This window comes from Neopelma chrysocephalum, unplaced genomic scaffold, assembly GCF_003984885.1.
Source record: "Neopelma chrysocephalum unplaced genomic scaffold, ASM398488v2 Primary Assembly neopelma1_64, whole genome shotgun sequence".
NCBI classification, from domain to species: domain Eukaryota; kingdom Metazoa; phylum Chordata; class Aves; order Passeriformes; family Pipridae; genus Neopelma; species Neopelma chrysocephalum.
Genome location: NW_020897721.1, coordinates 291229 through 308224, shown reverse-complemented (window position 1 = coordinate 308224; position 16996 = coordinate 291229). Strand labels below are relative to the sequence as shown.

General features: G+C 39.0%; 1 protein-coding gene across 6 annotated transcripts in view; it reads left to right on the top strand.

Annotated features, from left to right (window-relative positions):
• Positions 1-16482, top strand: part of OSBPL9 (oxysterol binding protein like 9) — a 59784-nt gene extending 43302 nt beyond the window's left edge. For 4 of the 6 annotated variants that reach the window (XM_027683171.1, XM_027683173.1, XM_027683176.1 and 1 more), the window contains 16 exons: positions 4199-4237; positions 7145-7238; positions 7724-7825; positions 8297-8456; positions 9168-9280; positions 9535-9653; positions 11019-11104; positions 11345-11519; positions 12468-12552; positions 12803-12913; positions 13294-13357; positions 13468-13608; positions 14505-14583; positions 14984-15075; positions 15498-15633; positions 15713-16482. In XM_027683171.1, coding sequence (XP_027538972.1) covers positions 4199-4237; positions 7145-7238; positions 7724-7825; positions 8297-8456; positions 9168-9280; positions 9535-9653; positions 11019-11104; positions 11345-11519; positions 12468-12552; positions 12803-12913; positions 13294-13357; positions 13468-13608; positions 14505-14583; positions 14984-15075; positions 15498-15633; positions 15713-15787 — 1671 coding nt within the window. In that variant the 3' untranslated portion in view covers positions 15788-16482. The remainder of the gene's footprint in view (positions 1-4198; positions 4238-7144; positions 7239-7723; positions 7826-8296; positions 8457-9167; positions 9281-9534; positions 9654-11018; positions 11105-11344; positions 11520-12467; positions 12553-12802; positions 12914-13293; positions 13358-13467; positions 13609-14504; positions 14584-14983; positions 15076-15497; positions 15634-15712) is intronic. The other 2 variants (XR_003534196.1, XM_027683174.1) reach the window with 2 other exon arrangements.
• The last annotated feature ends 514 nt before the right edge of the window (positions 16483-16996 follow it).

Here is a 16996-nt window from a genome sequence, read left to right as displayed (position 1 = left end):
TACAGCATTAATCTGTTTGAAAACAATTGAAATCTTAAAGTACATTCTATATGATCCTGGAGATAAATAGATATATAAAACCCCCAGTATAAGTTGATTTATGCAAGTATTTTAATGAACTTTCTGAAATACTGAATTCCACAGCAGACAGTCCTGTTAATGCTTGTGGTAACAGTCGTGTTGGGGACATATTCTTTCAGATAAACTTTTTTTTGCAGAGTTTACTGTTAAACTAAAGAAGAACTCAGACAAACATAAGAATGACAGAACAGAAACTTAAGAAAACTCTTCTTTCTGCTTCATTTAAGAATGTGGCTAACAAGTAAAAAACATAACGTAAACCATCTAAACTGGTTTGGAGAGGTTTGTCATAGGTCTGAAGTTCATGATGATGTTGGAACTTCTTGAAGTAAGATTATATTATTTGAGAATGCAATATGGGTAATGCACTTAGGCTTTTTATCTAAATGTTTTGTTAGTTTTTAAAATTTAGTGAGATTTGGATTTACTTTTTTTGTCAAGTTCTGCCCTTGCAGGTTTAGCATAATATATTTAGGATATATTAATTCTGAGCTGATTATTTATATCTTGTGACCAAAGTGAAGGGAGATGGTGTTTTGCAAAGAAATTAATTTATGGTACTTTCAAAATTTCAGGCTGATTTAATCAGAACACATTCTGATTTATCCAGAGATAAGCATGGGCTCTTCATGTAGTCTAGATCAACTATTTATTGTAGCTTTCAAAAGCAATGCTGCTGTTTGTCTTCATTCAGGATGCCAGATATGTTTTACAAAATTTTGAGCATGGTGAAAATTGAATTATTTAGAATCTTAAAGGATCAGAAGTCATTCACTAAAAGGATCAGTGCCTGTTTTGTGAAATTCAAATTTCATATTAGTAATTTAAAAATTCTGAAGAAAATGTTTGTTAACAGGTTTGTACAAAACCAAAAATATTTTACAGGTAGTAGGCACACTGAAATAGTTTTGTGCCACATGAATTTAGAACTAGAAGTGTTTATTTAACATGCAGTGATACTACTTAAATCCTTCACTGTAATGGCAGCAAGAAAAGCCTTGTCAGTACTTCATAATTTGCTGTTATTTAGTAGTGGGTATATTTGAAAGTGAATCCAATAGACTATATGTTGTTCTTCAGGGGTTTGATGGAGTCAATTGTAATATACTAATTTTCCTAGACAGCTGTGTGTGACCTGCTGCATTGAAGTAGCTGTTGGAGAAACTGTGTGCAACAAATTACTTGCTCATTTTTTGTGAATTACTATATAAATTAATTTAATAGTTCTTACTTTCACAAGGGTTTAATTCCTATGAAATTTTACTCCTTCTTTGAAAACCTCTGCTATGTAATTAGCAAAAGTGAAAGTACAGAATTATAATCTCCTTGTCAGGTTCTTAATCAAAGCTGGTAATAGGTGGCTGTGTTAGCTTTCTTTTTTCTGTCGAATATCAAATCCTGTTTCTGCTATGTGTAAGTTTATTAGGGGATAGACAAATACGGCTACTTGTCTTGCACTGATGCCAAGTGTATTTTGAAGTTGTTTAGGTGGTTTGCTGATAATGGACAAAACTGGGAGTGGCAGATGTAGTTATTTTAGATCAGGTTCAGTACTTTAGTGCTCCAACTACAATTTAAGTATAAAGGTAGCTGGAGTTTGGGTCCCTCAAAGGTACTAACACTTGCTTTCTATTACACTAAAGCAGACCTTGAAGTCCTCCCTTCAGCACAAGTAAATATTAACCAGTGTAAATAGATGAGTTTATCCATTAAGGAGTGGGGGTTTATTGTTTGGGTTTTTGCCAAACCATGTCTAAAGCTCTTGTGGAGCTGTTGAAGAGAAGGTGGTTTAAATGGGTTACTTATGCACAGCTTATTGGAAGATGCTGATCCACATATAGTGAAAAACACCCTCTATAAATTTTCCAACTACTTTAATAACCTTTTTTCTGCTTCATCTCTACACATTCTTCTTCTCTCTCTCAGCCTACTCTACTTGTTGACTACATGGCAATTCTGTTGTCATTCCTTCCCACCTTATCTATAAATTCTGTTGGTATCCTGATTTCCTACTGCTGTAGAAAATTTATAATACAGGAGTGTTTGGTTTGGTTTTTTTTACAGTTTTGCAACCTGTGTGTGTATGATGCTTTCTGTATGTACAAATGTATTGTGCCTCACTGGTAGCTTTCTGTTCTTCAGTATTGAACCTTTTAAGATTCTGTAGGTTTTTCCCCAAAGCTATAAGGCAAGTATGGCTGCTGACTTACACTGCTGAAAGTAAATCATATTAACACCACCCTGCACCCCATTTTTACTTCTACAGTGCCTTTCTCATTAGGAGACAGACTTGACAATTACCTTATGGTTGTCTGTGTACCTCGATATTGTTACCACTTCTCTATATACTCAGAACACTTCTCTGTTCCAAACATGCAGCCATTTATCACTTGGATGATTTTGGTATATTGGGGCAAAGCTGGATTTTTTTGTGGTTTGAGTTTTGTTTTGTTTCTTCTTTTTAATTGTGTGTTAAGTTGATCTGTTTCATGGACTTTAAAACAAACCTGCCTTAGGATTTGAACAGTTAAATTTTCATCAAACTTACTGATGAACCAAGTGTGTGATCATGCCACTGGTACTGAGGTGACTCGCGACATTTTCAAAGTCATGAAATAAATACCAGCCAATTAGGAATATGTTATAATACATACATTGCTTATCAAAAAGCAATCAAATTAACCCAAGTGGGATGGACAGGTGGAGCATTTGCCCTGTGTTGTCCCCTTTGTGTGTATGGCAGTTGGAGGTGTCCAGCTTTGCTGATGTGCGTGCTGTAAAATACATGTAATGATCTGCCAGTGATGTGGTAAACCTTAGTCTTAGAAATATATGTGTTTTATGAAGCAGCTTCTATAATTTAGATGTTTAGTTTGGCATCTGTGCCTTCTCTTTCTCACTCCATCATTTCTGGCAGCCTTGCCTGCCTAGTTTTGTGGCATCTCTGCCTTCCTTACCTTTTTCACACTGCTGATGGTGCATTACTGAGGTGGAATAGCAAGTGTCAGTACCAGTGCAGCATCTTCGTGGTTTATTTTGTAGGTCTTAGAGATTGATAGCACAACATGGAAATTTTATGTGTTGGAAAAAAAAACGTGTTTTGAATCCAGTTTTATTCTTCCTTCCTTGTTTGTCAATTTGTAACCCAGTGGAACTCTTTGCCCATGGTGTCGTTTTTATCATGGGAAGCCTTCCTTAAGAGATGTCAACTAGCAGACATCAAATTTGAACAGCCTAGAGCCAACTATATAAGCTAAGAAATAATGTATTAAGCATCAAAACACAAGCATGTGCCAAATTTCTTAATACTGTTCACAGCTTTTTTTTTTCCTCTTATTCCTCTTATCTTTAACAACTGGAAATCCAGGGAAATACTCTGCAGATAAGTCTTAAGGTTTACACTGGGCAAAGTTATGGATTGATACACTTACTAATATGACCTTTGCAGCAGGAGGGAAGAGACTTGGCTTAGTGTTCAGTAAAATTTATCCTGTTGCTGGTACAGTGTTAAAATTATGTTGATTGTAGATTGGCATTAACTTGGCTGCTGCTTATGTCATTTCCCCTGATGACAGGTGTTTTCCATACGTTTCCTGCTCTTTCACATATGCTTCTAGGCAAAAAAAGCTCCCAAAATTGGGGATTTTAAGTAATCTAATATTTTAAAATCTGGTGGATACCAAAAATGAAAAGTTAAAAGCTTTTAACTTATAAGGGCACATCTGTCTTTCTAAAGCAAGATGTGCTTTTGAAAACTTGATCTGTGTCCTAATCACAGCAACAGAACTTCATGTTTCAGGAGCTCATTGGTGCTGCAGACCATATTTGGGGGAGCTTTTAGCTATTTGGGAAGAACCCACCTTGTAAAGCATAATTGTGCTCTGCAGTGGAGAATGGGTATTTCTGTGGACAGGCCCTCAGAAAATGCTGATCTTCAGAGGTGCAGGGACTAGGTGAATTGTGTTTCTGAAGTTTAGTTACTCAATCACATGATGAGGAACATTTTATGGCTGAAAATGTAAACATTCCTGAGAGAAACTCGCTGTTCTCGCTTAACACAGAACTGATAAGTCATGCAAGATTGTTATGTTGATATTTTTAACATTTTTTCCTTAAGGACCAAAATAATGAGGAGAAGCACGCAGATGGACTTATAGTAAGTTTAAATCTAATCTCTATCTCCCTTTAATTCTGCAGAACATGTGAACAGAGACCTGAATTTCCACTCACTTTGCAACATGCTTCTTCCTTTCTCTAATTTACTGCTTCAAGTGTCTTGTTAAAATTCCTGTTGAGTCCTTAGCTCCTGAGGTTGGCTAACACCCTTATCATTAGAAAATAGAGTGGTCAGCTGTATATGGAGTGTCTTAAATGGCAGTGTTGTGACTGAACACTTAGATAAAAATCTGCCATGTGAACAGATGAAAGGCGATTTCTGAGATAGAAATAGTTTTGTGTTCCATCTGAAGTATCTTTGTGTAGGAAATAGATGTGTTCTTCGTGTGCTTCAAGTAGTTTGTCTTTTCTACAGTGCTACTCCTTTGATGCAGAGTTGTGTTTTGTCTGTCTAAGCAGTGTTTCTTCTTCAATAGAACTTCTGCATTTTTAGTGTAACTTCTGTCGTTTTTTGATTTTGGTCACATGTGATTTCTCTTCCTTCATTCTCTTTTTGTCACTTGAGTACATTTCAGATACTTTTAATAGGAGATTGGTTTCAGTAAAACATAACTGTAAAAATCACGGTGTGTTTTCATTACAGCTGACAGTAATTCCCAGGCTTTATTTGTCTTTCCATTACAAACAGCTTTAGCAGTAGGGTTTTCTGGTATGAACTTTGAGGTAAAGATGCACATACATATTTTGGTTTCATGCTTATTGTAAATAAGATGATTACCTACCTACCCTGTGGATAGTACCAAAATTCAGGTCTTAGTGTAAGGGCATAGGTTCTGTGATGTGCCCTGGAAAAGAGAAGTTATGCAGGTAGATACTTCCACAGGCAGAGACCACCTGCAACTCAGAAATTTCATACAGGTATTACAACTTAATATAGTCTGAATTTGATTAGCCACTAATTTCATTATCTGTGGGTTGGCTTATTCTGGGGAGAAAAAAAATATTTCTGTAAGAATATATTAACTGATGCATCAGTGATGGTGAAGACTAAAATTTCAGTGCTATTGAGGTCAACGTGAGCTTGGGCTAAAGGTCAGGATTTCACTTTAAACTTGGGCAGAAACATGATCAATGTTTGACACTGTGGTGAGATGGCAGTCTTGTTTCTGTGTGGTTGTTAAGCTGTTATTAAACTCAGAATAGGAAACTTTCAGGTCTGCCCTCATCTGCTTCTAACCCACAAAGGCTTCCCCCAAAATATCCAATAAGAAATTCCAGTTCATGTTGCAGTACAGGGAATTGTTAAGGATAAAGTTACAATCCTGCATACAAAATCAGTGTTACTTGGTTCTTGGTTCATTGTCACACCAATGTTCTGTATAATACAGATTATTAGTTTCCCTAAAAGTAAGGGAGGCAGAGATAGCAATAGCATCCTGTGCATCATAGGACAATCTTGATTTTTAAGTCTTAACTCTGAAGATGTGATCGCGGTTTTAAACTATGAACTCTGTGGACAGGGACCTGTGTTGCATGCATAATTCCATAAGCAGGTGAATTAATATTTAAGTGACATTGATTTTATGCTGGAATACAGTGGAGTGTCAGTATATGTACAGGATTATTTGTATATTGGTTAGTAACACCAGTGAAAATGTAGAAAGCTATTTTTATGCCTTTTTTTATGGAGCTTTTTGTAGAGATGAACAGGGAATAATAAGTTTGTTTTCAATTAAATAAATCCCATGCTATAAAAAAATAATGAAACTCTTCACTGACTTCTAGAATCATAGAATATCCTGAGTTGGAAGGGACTTACAAGGATCATCGAGTCCCAACTCCCGGCTCTGCACAGGACAGCCCCAGAAATCACACCATGTGTCTGGGAGCATTGTCCAAATGTAGGATGAAGTTCAGAATTACAGTTAACCAGGAAAGGAGGCAAGAATGAAGTCTGCCTTGTGTAGGAAAATGGGAGGAGGAAGGATAAAATGAGCCCATTTCCGTCACTTTGAATGCAAATAGAAATTGAAGACTAAAAGGAAGGAAGAGCAGTTGTAGATGCTCTTCTGTTTTAAATATTAATTTGAAAAAGAGGATAGAGATAAACATACTGACTAAATTTCCTAGCACACTGAGGGAGAGATTTTCACAGTTCTGACACAGATGGAGGGTTTTAAACTGCAAGATTTTTGGAAAAGGGTTTTATGTTCCTTTTGTACAATTAACAACCCAGATGTTCTGGTGGTTGTGTGTAAACATACATAACAAACAATGCTTAGATGATGGATTAAAAGACGCCACAATTTAGATTTCCAAGGGGTTCATTGAATAAAAACCCAGACCATACACTGAAGCCATTGACTTTTGGGTGTTGAATTGACCTGGTGCTTCATTTTCCAAGTGCCCACATTCAGAAATGAATTGAAATGTCCTCTGTGGAGCTGCACTGAACACTCTGAGCTTGCTTTGGGAAGAATTTTGGCAACAAAGCCATTTCATGGCTGTAAACATGCTGATGATTCTTGTTTTGATTTATGGGCTGAATTACTGTGGTCTGGACAAATTAATTTTGGGGAAAAAATATTGTTTTAAAAATGCGGATTACCTGTCCTAATTTTTGCCAGATAATTTGCATCCAACTTTCCACTCTTTGCATGCAATATTTATTAATGGCCATTGAAACAAGAATTCTTTATAGGATGCTTCAAATCTGTAGCAAGCTCAATTTAGTGTCAAATCTGTGTGAAGAATCAAAATATTATCGCTTTGAAAGTATTTCTCATGTCCTCAACTGTCAGTTTTTGTTTTGCTCTCTCTCTCAGGAATTCGCTATTCTTGCATTTGGGCATTTCTTGTGCTCACAATGTTCTTGCTGTTTGTGCTTTGTTTTATTTGTTTTAATTGAGGGGGAAAAAAAAAAGTGCTTTTCTTTCTGTTGCCTCAGAGCACCATCAACCCGGTGGACGCGGTTTATCAGCCCAGTCCCTTGGAGCCGTCGGGGATCAGCGCGATGCCTTCCCAAGCGGTCATACCTCCAGGTAAGGGGGGGGCAGGAACAACCCCAGGACAAATATTTCTGAGCAGAGCAGGTGTAACTACAACCCAGACAGAGAGGGGACAGGTTCTGTGTGACACAGGCACTTGGTGCTGCACAGTCACCTCAGGGGAGCAGAGGAAGGGGAAGGAGAGGGAGGGACACGGAGCTTCCTCGGCCATCAAGTAGATCTGCCTCTGGTTCTGTGGATAAGCTGATGTCTTTCACTTGCTCTGAGCTACATTTCTAACACACTTTTTTAGAATAAATGAAACCATACTTTTCAGAAATATAAATGCCTTTTAGCTAAATAACTGCTTTTTTTTTAAATGCCACATTTTCTAATAAAAGCAGGAGCAAGATAAAAGTCATGGAAACACATATTTTTCTGTCTGAATGGCTTTTAAAAGGATTTAATTTTTGGAGGTGAGGTGAAATAATGTGGAGTCTCCTTGTGAATTTTGGGTTTAACATCAAACTATCCCCTAGAACCTGCTCAGCTGTGCAAGTCAGAGCAGCGACCCTCCTCTTTGCCAGTGGGACCTGTAGTAGCATCGCTTGGAAATCAGACTCCGACACCAAATAGTACAGGTACAGTTCTGTGTAACTGTCTTATTGAAGTACAGAAAACAACCCTGAACATGTACTGCCTGTAATTAGTTATTAAGACAACTTTTTGTTGGCCTACATCTTGCTTTTAAACAACACCTATTTCAGTGTTGTGTTAAAATCAGTTATCCTGCTCTTTTTCCCTACCATGTACACACAATACATATGAGTATTACCAGCTTTCCTTCATGTCTCCAGCATTGCAATCTTGCAGTAATTAGGGACAGCATGTCTTTAAACTTTACTGGTGTTTTGTGCTCCTCATTTGCCTTTCTTTTGTTATCTGTTAAGTGTAACGCAGTATGAACCTGATAGTTATTGCTTCTAAATTTTTTAAGTTCCTTTTCTGAGTTCACATCAGTTATTATTGATTTGAACAATCCTATTTGTAAGTTACAGCTGGTGGATTTTGAAAGAATTTGTGTTAAGTTTGTAATTTTTAATATTCCACAGGAAGTGGGCAATCAGCACCAAGCAGCAGTCTCACCTCTCCAAGCCATGTCAACCTATCTCCAAATACAGTCCCAGATTTTTCTTACTCGAGCAGTGAGGATGAGTTCTATGATGCTGATGAATTCTACCAGAGCAGTTCTTCCCCAAAGCGATGTCTGGAGTAAGTAGCTGACTGTGTGCAGTGTGTGCTGAAAGCAGTTTTTATCTACAAGGGCAGGGCTTGCCTGCTCGTAGAAGCTAAATAAGCAATTAACCCTGACTGACTTTAAAAACATAAAGGGGAGGCAAAAAAGCCTTTGTGTAACAGCGAGAGTACCCCCTCCCTTGGCCACAGACAGATGTCTCTGAGGGAAGGAGTTTCCTCCTCTGCTCCTTCCCATTCCATCAGGTATAAATATTGAGAAACTCTAACATAAACCGAATTTGGGAAGCCACAGCTCAGAGCTGTAATCTGAGACCAGGTGCATTTCACGTGCATTTGGTGCAGCCCTTGGTAAACGGCCAATTCCCCCTCACATTCACTAAAGGACATTTTTGAAGGTGATACCCTGTCCTCAAAAATCTCTGTTTACTCTTCTTTTTCTGTTAATTGGAAAACTGATTTTAAGAGATGCTACACATTTCAAAGAGGGATTAGTCAGCTGTTTTCTGCCTTCAAGTGTTGTTAGCTGAGGCTGAAGGCTTTCCCATTCCTTCAACTACAGTCCATTCTAAGGTTTCTGTGCGTTAGTGTGCAGCACACGTACTGATGTCTGTCACTGCACATATATTAATGTCTATCACTGAAGTCCTTGTGTATGAATTTCAAATCATAATAATTTGGTCTGAATTAGTTAATTATGAATTTTGAGAATGTATTACTCTTCCTTAGATCTTCAGGGCCTGCTGCAGGCCTGACTCGGAGCAGCACAGGCAGCAGCATGAAACGTCCAGATACCACAGAGTCCCTCAATTCTTCCATGTCCAACGGCACCAATGATACTGGTGAGTGGCCTGTGTGAGCTTCCAGTGAGGAGATAGATTGTTCATCTGTGTGTAAGCTGTGTCAATATATGAATGATCATATATGCGTGACAAAGTACTTATTGAAATGATTTATCTACTGTTTCTTTGCTAATGGAAGATTGATGAATTGTAGGATTTGAAAACCTTAGTTTTTGATGGCTCTATATATGCTAATTAAATACAGTCTGTCTTTGAAGGTTTAGAGGGAAACAAAAGCAATTTGTTCTTTCTAGATCTCTTCGATCCTCCCGATGACCGAGAGGATGATGGGGAAGGAGAATCGGTGGAAGAACACAAGAGTGTTATCATGCATCTCCTGTCACAAGTTAGATTAGGGATGGATCTAACCAAGGTAAACTGGCTGGGTGTTCATGAGGAAGGGAGGGGGAGTAAACCCTGAATTATGAGTCAATCAGTTCATTGTTACAAAACAATTTAACTGCATATTTGTTCTAAGAGCTAGTTAAGCTGTGATGTCTTTAGCATGGTATTTTTCAATTCAAGTTCTTACTGGAAGGGGAGAAATAAACGCAGAATAAATATTTCCAGCTGTTAAAATCTGCTTGGGAAAGTAGTTTGCTATGGAAAGTGGCAGTTTCTCTTTGAACCTAATTCTTGGAGTGCCTCTGAAGCTGGGATAAGAGGAATGCTGTGTGCAGTAGTAATGTTACTCTTGCCTTTAGCTTTCTAGAACAAAGATCTACTAGATCCCAGAGTATGGTGACATTCAATAAAGCATAAATAGAAGGGGGAAGCAACCATATAGTGAAATGCTTTGCTTAATTGGGATCTTAATGAGTAAATAAGTTGCCTTTGTCTTTTGAAAGGCTACATGTAGATCTGGCAAGTAAAGGGTTGGATTTTTCATGAATGAGATTAGTGCTGGTGTCTGTCTGAAGGCTGAATGAACAGCATTCTCAATGTCCTGGTCTTTCTAGGCAGCTTGGTTAAATTTAAACAATTCCTGGCTGAAAAAGGGTGGGAGAGATCAGTCCTCTCATTAGTTTCCTTAAGGGGATGACTTGAACTGTCCAGTGTGGAACACACAGTAGACGATAAAAAGATAAAACTTTTCTGGGGAAACAGCCAGCAGCTCACAAGCAAACTGCAGCAAGTTTCTGGCAGTTCTGAATAGTGTCTGTTTTGGGAATTCCCGGAATAGCTGAAAATTACTGATCTCAAGCTGCCAAGAAGCATCATGAACATGGACCTTGTCAGCAACAGCAATCAACACTGCTTTTAGCAGTGGTCTGGATCACAGTGAGGCAGGCAGCAGATCCACAGGAATGGAACCTACCGTGTGTTTGGGAGGCAGGAGGGAAGAGATTAACCTTCATCTTGATAGAGACACATAACAGGATGTGACTGCATGAGTGAGATTTTGACTGTAACTGAAAATTGACAGTGGACATGTAGATGCAATTAAATAATCAGTGATACTGTGATTAAGAACAGCTTTTGATAAGCTCAGCCACGTAGGATGTGCTCTAAGTGGGACTAGAATACATGTAAAACAACAGTTCCTCTTAAATCTTGGGTTCTATAGAAGATGCCAACTGACCTGCATATGTCAGAACTCATTGCTAAGCTTGAGCTCACAATCAGCTTAGGGCACACAGAGCCGTGGGGGCTGTTTGCTATTTACAGTCAGTACAGTTGGCTGGTGTGCAGGATGTTCAAATACCTTCATCTGTAAGGCTTGTTTTTCTTCACTCAGGTTGTTCTTCCAACTTTTATTCTGGAAAGAAGGTCCCTGTTGGAAATGTATGCTGACTTCTTTGCACACCCGGACTTGTTTGTCAGGTATTTGACTTTTAAGTAAAGCATTAACTAGTTCTGATGTTTACGGCCCTTGTGGGCTGAAGTAAGTTGGTAGTTTTGAAGAATATTGCTTGGGTTTTGATATAAACTTGAAAAATGGTCAAAGCAGGCAAACTCCTGGTTGTGAAACAGCCAAGCATCCAGAAAGCTTTCCTGTGTCTGAGGTACCTGCTTCTGTTTCATTTTGCCTGTCCTTCTTTTCTCTCCCTTTGACCCCTGTAGCATCAGTGACCAGAAGGACCCAAAGGAGCGGATGGTTCAGGTGGTTAAATGGTACCTCTCAGCTTTTCATGCAGGAAGAAAAGGGTCAGTTGCTAAAAAGCCTTACAATCCCATTCTGGGCGAGATCTTCCGATGTCACTGGGTGTTGCCAGGCTCCGAAGGTGAAGATGACATGGTTAGTTCCTTGTGGGATGTTTTGTGGTGCCTAGAATGCATGTGGGCAAATCCCAAAGCTTTGTTAACTTCCTCACTGAAATGGCCTGTGCTGTGTTTTAAGTAGCAAATCAAGAAAACTTAAATGTTGAAAATATTCTTTTTTCCTGAGCTGTTTTATAGCACTGATTGCGAATTCCTTTCTTTCCAAAGTTCTGATTTTTTTTAATTTTAATTTTATTTTTAAATCAGTGCAACCTGGTGGGTTTTTTATTGTTGTTTTTATTTTTTGACTCCTCATTTAGGCTTCTTGGGAAGTTGTAAATGATGATGTGGGAAGTGCTGTTGTGCGATACTTCATGTAGCTTCAGTGTAGTGTATCTAATTAAATATGTGATTGTTCAGATGTAAACCATGTATTTTTTTCTATTTAATTTGCTTCCCACCAATTTATTTGCTCAAATGTTTCTAATTTCTGAGGTGAATGTTTGCACTCCAATTTCCTGGCATAAAGGCAATGTTGTATTTGTACTTCCATTGCTTCTAACCATGGATTGCACTTTGCATTCTTTGCCACAGGAAATGAATGTTGGGTTATGGTTTTGTGGTACATACAATCTGATCATTATTAATATGCAGATCACACTATCTCAGAAGCAAAAATGAAAACTCTTTCTGCCACTTAAATATTATTTTGTAGTTGGATTTATACACGAGTCAGTTTAACTGTTTTATTTGAGGACAAATAAATACATTTATACTTAAAAACAAGAGAATAGAAACACTATTCTTTAGAAAGCGTCATAGTTTCAGGACTAAGGGGTTATTCCCCATCAGCAAACTGACAAATACGTTAAAATCACTGCAATACATTTTTAGAAGCTTTTAAACATGGAAGCAACTCCACTTGGAAGCATCCAGTGTTTTGTAAGCACTGTCAGTGATGGAAATCCTCTGTCCTGTCCCACAGGAGCCGGTTTCGGAAGGACCAGTCCCTTGGGTCAGTAAAAGCAACGTAACCTTTGTGGCAGAGCAGGTCTCTCACCATCCTCCAAGTAAGTTGACAGTGACTTTGCCAGTATAGGTGGATCCAGTAAAATCAGCTCTTGGTTTAAATCGGAGATTTTCATTTTCTCTCCAAATTTAAAAGCTGAAAGTTATCTCTATAAATTGTTTTGCTGAGAAACTCATTGCAAACTCTCTTGCCACATAAGTATGAGGCACTTGGAGATATTTCCTGATGAATGATTTGGAAACAATAGTATCCATGTCTTGTGCTGCTGTTTTTAATCCCTTTTCCTTCAGTTTCAGCATTTTACGCGGAGTGTTTTAGCAAGAGGATACAGTTCAATGCTCACATATGGACCAAGTCAAAATTCCTAGGAATGTCTATTGGGGTTCATAACATAGGGCAAGGTATGTGTGTGTAAATTTACAGTAGAAGAGATTTACATTCTGCAACTAGAATTTTTCATAGAATAATTTACATAAATTATTTAAAGTCGTATTAAATGTAAGGAATGGTTGAATTTATGCAACTAGAACTTATGTGTCTGGGAATCAGAGATTCCTTGCACACACTCTTGTGTGCTGAAATCACAATTTTTCCCACAAATACAGCCATCCCTGCCTGCTCCAGAAGCTGGGCATTCTCAGCATCCATGAAAAATAAAGCTCTTCACCTTTCCTTTTCATGGTACCTGCTTGTAATGACATGTTTCAGGAGATCATTATGAGAAGTTTTGTAGAGATTTTGCTTCATGGTTTTTAAATCTATTTTTATTTTTCTCTACTAGGATGTGTCACATGCCTAGATCATGATGAACACTATATTTTGACCTTTCCTAATGGCTATGGAAGGCAAGTAAATGCTCTGTTTGGTGTTTTCATTTTTAATGCCTTGTGATATTTCATGCTTAATATTTATCAGTCAAGAGCTTCTAACTGTGTATATACACTTATAATTGCAGGTCTATTCTCACTGTGCCATGGATAGAACTTGGTGGAGAGTGCAGTATTAGTTGCTCCAAGACAGGTTATAACGCTTCCATCGTCTTCCACACAAAACCATTTTATGGAGGAAAGAAGCACAGAGTTACAGCTGAAATTTTGTAAGCAGGTTTCTTCAGATCACTTTTTTTCTCCTTAAATTCTGATTTTTTCCAGGACAGTCAGTAGTGTAGAATACTGAATACGACAACACACAATAACTTACCTCATGATCACCTGTCATGGGTGCTGTTTTCTAGCCAAATTTGTGAGAGGAAGCCTGCACAGGCCTGTGTGCTGCCTTGTCCTGCTCAGAAACATCCTCAGCTGATTACCAGAGAGAACTTTTCTCTCCCGAGTTATCAAAAACGTCTTCATCACTACCTCTCCTAAAAATACAATACTGCAGCAAGCCTTGGAGTGCTGCTGTTCACAGTGTGTCAGTCACAGCTCTGCTGCAGGCTTTGACATATTTATTGATACCTGTGCTCTGCTGGATTTTGGTCAATCCCTGTGCACACACCCAGGGCAGAGAATTCAGTGAAGATTCCCATCATACTTGGAGATGTGCTGTGATGTCAGTAAGTGGATGCTGACACAATGAGGTTTATAACTTGGTTTTAAATCCCTTTTGACACATTGAGAGATGCCACGTGAGAACTGGTACCTGTGTTTCCCAGTGGTCTGGGGAAAGTAGCTCTGAGATTGCAAAACATCTTTAAGCTTAAATTTACCACCCTAATTCTTTCTGGAAGGCCTGTAACTAGTTTCCTAACTCCAAACGCAGATCCAGCCTTTGGGCAAGGCCTGTCTTACTCTTATCACTGCTTCCTGTTAAGGTTTATCCAATTAATTCATGGCAAACTGCTTCAGAACCCTTATCTCTTTTGTACTGGTGATGGATACTTTAAGGGCTGCTATAAACCAGACTGAAAAGCAACTGGGTTAAAGTTCTAATCCTTTAGGATCTTTCAGTTCCTGTAATACAGCAGAGAAATAACTGTTTGTTTCTCTTTAGTTCTCCAAATGACAAGAAACCCTTCTGCTCCATTGAAGGAGAATGGAATGGGGTCATGTATGCAAAATACTCAACAGGGGTAACACAGCTTTATTTCTTTGTTCTTTCTCTTTTCATCAGAAACACAATATTGTGCTTTAAAAGGCTTTGGGGGAAGGGGGTTGTTGGGTTTTGGGTCGTTAGGGTTTTTTGCTGTTGTGTTTTTTGTTTGTTTTTTTTCTTTTTTTGACAAACATTAATAGTTGGGACCTCCTATGAGGCTGCCCAAAAGAATGCGGAATTCAAGATAAAAGCCCTGAAGTTACTTTGTTCATTTATTCTTAAGGAAGCTTGACTTTTATATGAAAACAGAATCTTAAGAATTGCTGCTTTTCATGTCTTTCCTGCCAACCAGTATACTAGAGTGTGAGGATATATAAATTTAAAGTCTAGATAAAGACCTGAATAGTTTTTTTTCTTTTTTTCATCTCCCACTCTAGGAGAATGCTGTCTTTATAGATACCAAGAAAATGCCTACAATTAAGAAGAAGGTAAGGAAATTGGAGGACCAAGACGACTTTGAGTCTCGCTGGTAAGAACTTCAGTTAACTGGGCAAATTAAGGTTTTATTTTAGATCCAGTTTGCAGTACAGACTAAGGGTGCACTGACTCCAGTCAGTGCAGGGCCAGCTCTGCTCTCCCTGAGCCTTTGCTGCAGCAGAGCCAGGTACAGGCAGGCTGGGGAGCTAAGGGGGAAGAGACCTGGAGTTCTCAGTCACATCCTAATCAGGACCAAATGTTCAGGGAGGTCCAGAGAGCTCCACCACGGCCTCCTCACTCCAGTAAACACTGCAGTTGCGCTTAATATATATTGGGAGCTTTTCTGCCCTTTCTCTAAAGTGAGACCTACTTTGACTCAAACAAATACTACTGGCTCTTAGTCATTGCTATGCTTGTACAACTTGTAGCACTCTGCTCCTATAAAGCAGTCTCCACTCCAATTTCTTTTCTAAGCTTATGGAAAGATGTAACCTACAACTTAAAAATCCGAGACATCGACGCGGCCACGGCTGCAAAGCACGCGCTTGAGGAGCGGCAGAGAGCCGAGGCCAGGGCCAGGAAGGAGAGCGAGACCTCCTGGGAAACACGGGTGAGCTTTATTTCAACGGCACTTGTTCCTTTGCACTGAGTCATGAAAAGCTTACATGTGGGTATTCCTTTTTCCCCAGCTATTCCATGAAGATGGAGAGTGCTGGGTTTATGACGAGCCGCTGTTGAAACGACTTGCTGCCAGTAAGCACTAAGTGGGTTCTAAAGCCAGAAAACATTCAAGCCTTGGCTTAGCAAAGTTTACACCTGATACCAAGACAGTCATCAGTTATCACGTACGTACCGATGGGAGAGCCTGACCCCTCCAGCTGCAGTGGTTCCTATCTCAGGGATACTGGACTTACTGATGCAGAGAAGCAGTTAATTAAACGGGAAGTGTCTTGGCAGTGCAGCTCCGTGCAGGGACTCGCTATACTGGCAGTGTATCCAGGCTCTGGCCCTGCTCCCAATGCTTCCATTGCAGGGAGAGGCTGGGCCATGGAGCACAGACACTGTATAACCACTGTGAAGGCCACGGCTTTGGTATCAGTTGCATAATATTCCTGGGTCCTACATATTTAAAAAGCAAGAAACAAAATGCAAGACATCATTTAAATCTCGCTGATGTTTGCAATGTGTAAATATGAGGATTCCTCTGATGGGACAATTTGTTAGAAAATGCTACATAAATGTTATCTTCCACCTGTATGATAATCAAATCTTTTGGCATTTCAGTGTCTTGCCCAAAATAACTTTGTTATTTTGAAATTGAAATGTAACCATAGGTAATTCTACCCAATGCATCTTAAAGCTTCATAAAATAGATTTTTCAAACTTCTCTTATGGACTTTTTATTTATTTCATAATAAACCTTTGCAGCAAGACTGTTTTTCAGTTGAGTCATGATAAATTGATTTATGTGAAATGTATTATTTTTTTTCTCCACTGGAATAATCCTTACAGCTAAACCTACTTCTTAAAGTAGTTAATGAACAAGCAAAAGGAGCACAATTTGCAGCATCCACAGGAGAATTATTCTGGACTCTACATCCAGCCTTGCCAGCACTTCAGGAACCTCTGCACTGCTGTGCTTTTGCTTGCAGTTAATAGTGGTTGAGTAAGTAGCTACATGTAGCAATCAAACTACTGTTCTGTCCACAGTTACATCTAGTTTTTATTTGATTTTATCTCAATTTTGTCTATGTCGGACATACAGAAAAACTAAAAAAGCAGTGTGAGATGGAAGCCTGAGGCTTTTCTTCCCCTCCCACCCACTTTCCTGGGTGGATTCTTTCCTGAGGAGCTGTCACTGCTGCAGCACTGCAGGGATGATGCACCAGCCAGTCTGAACACAAAGGCACAGCCCACAGCTCCGGACAGCTGGAGAGGAGAAAGTGGATCCGTGTGGAAGTCGGGGCCTATTC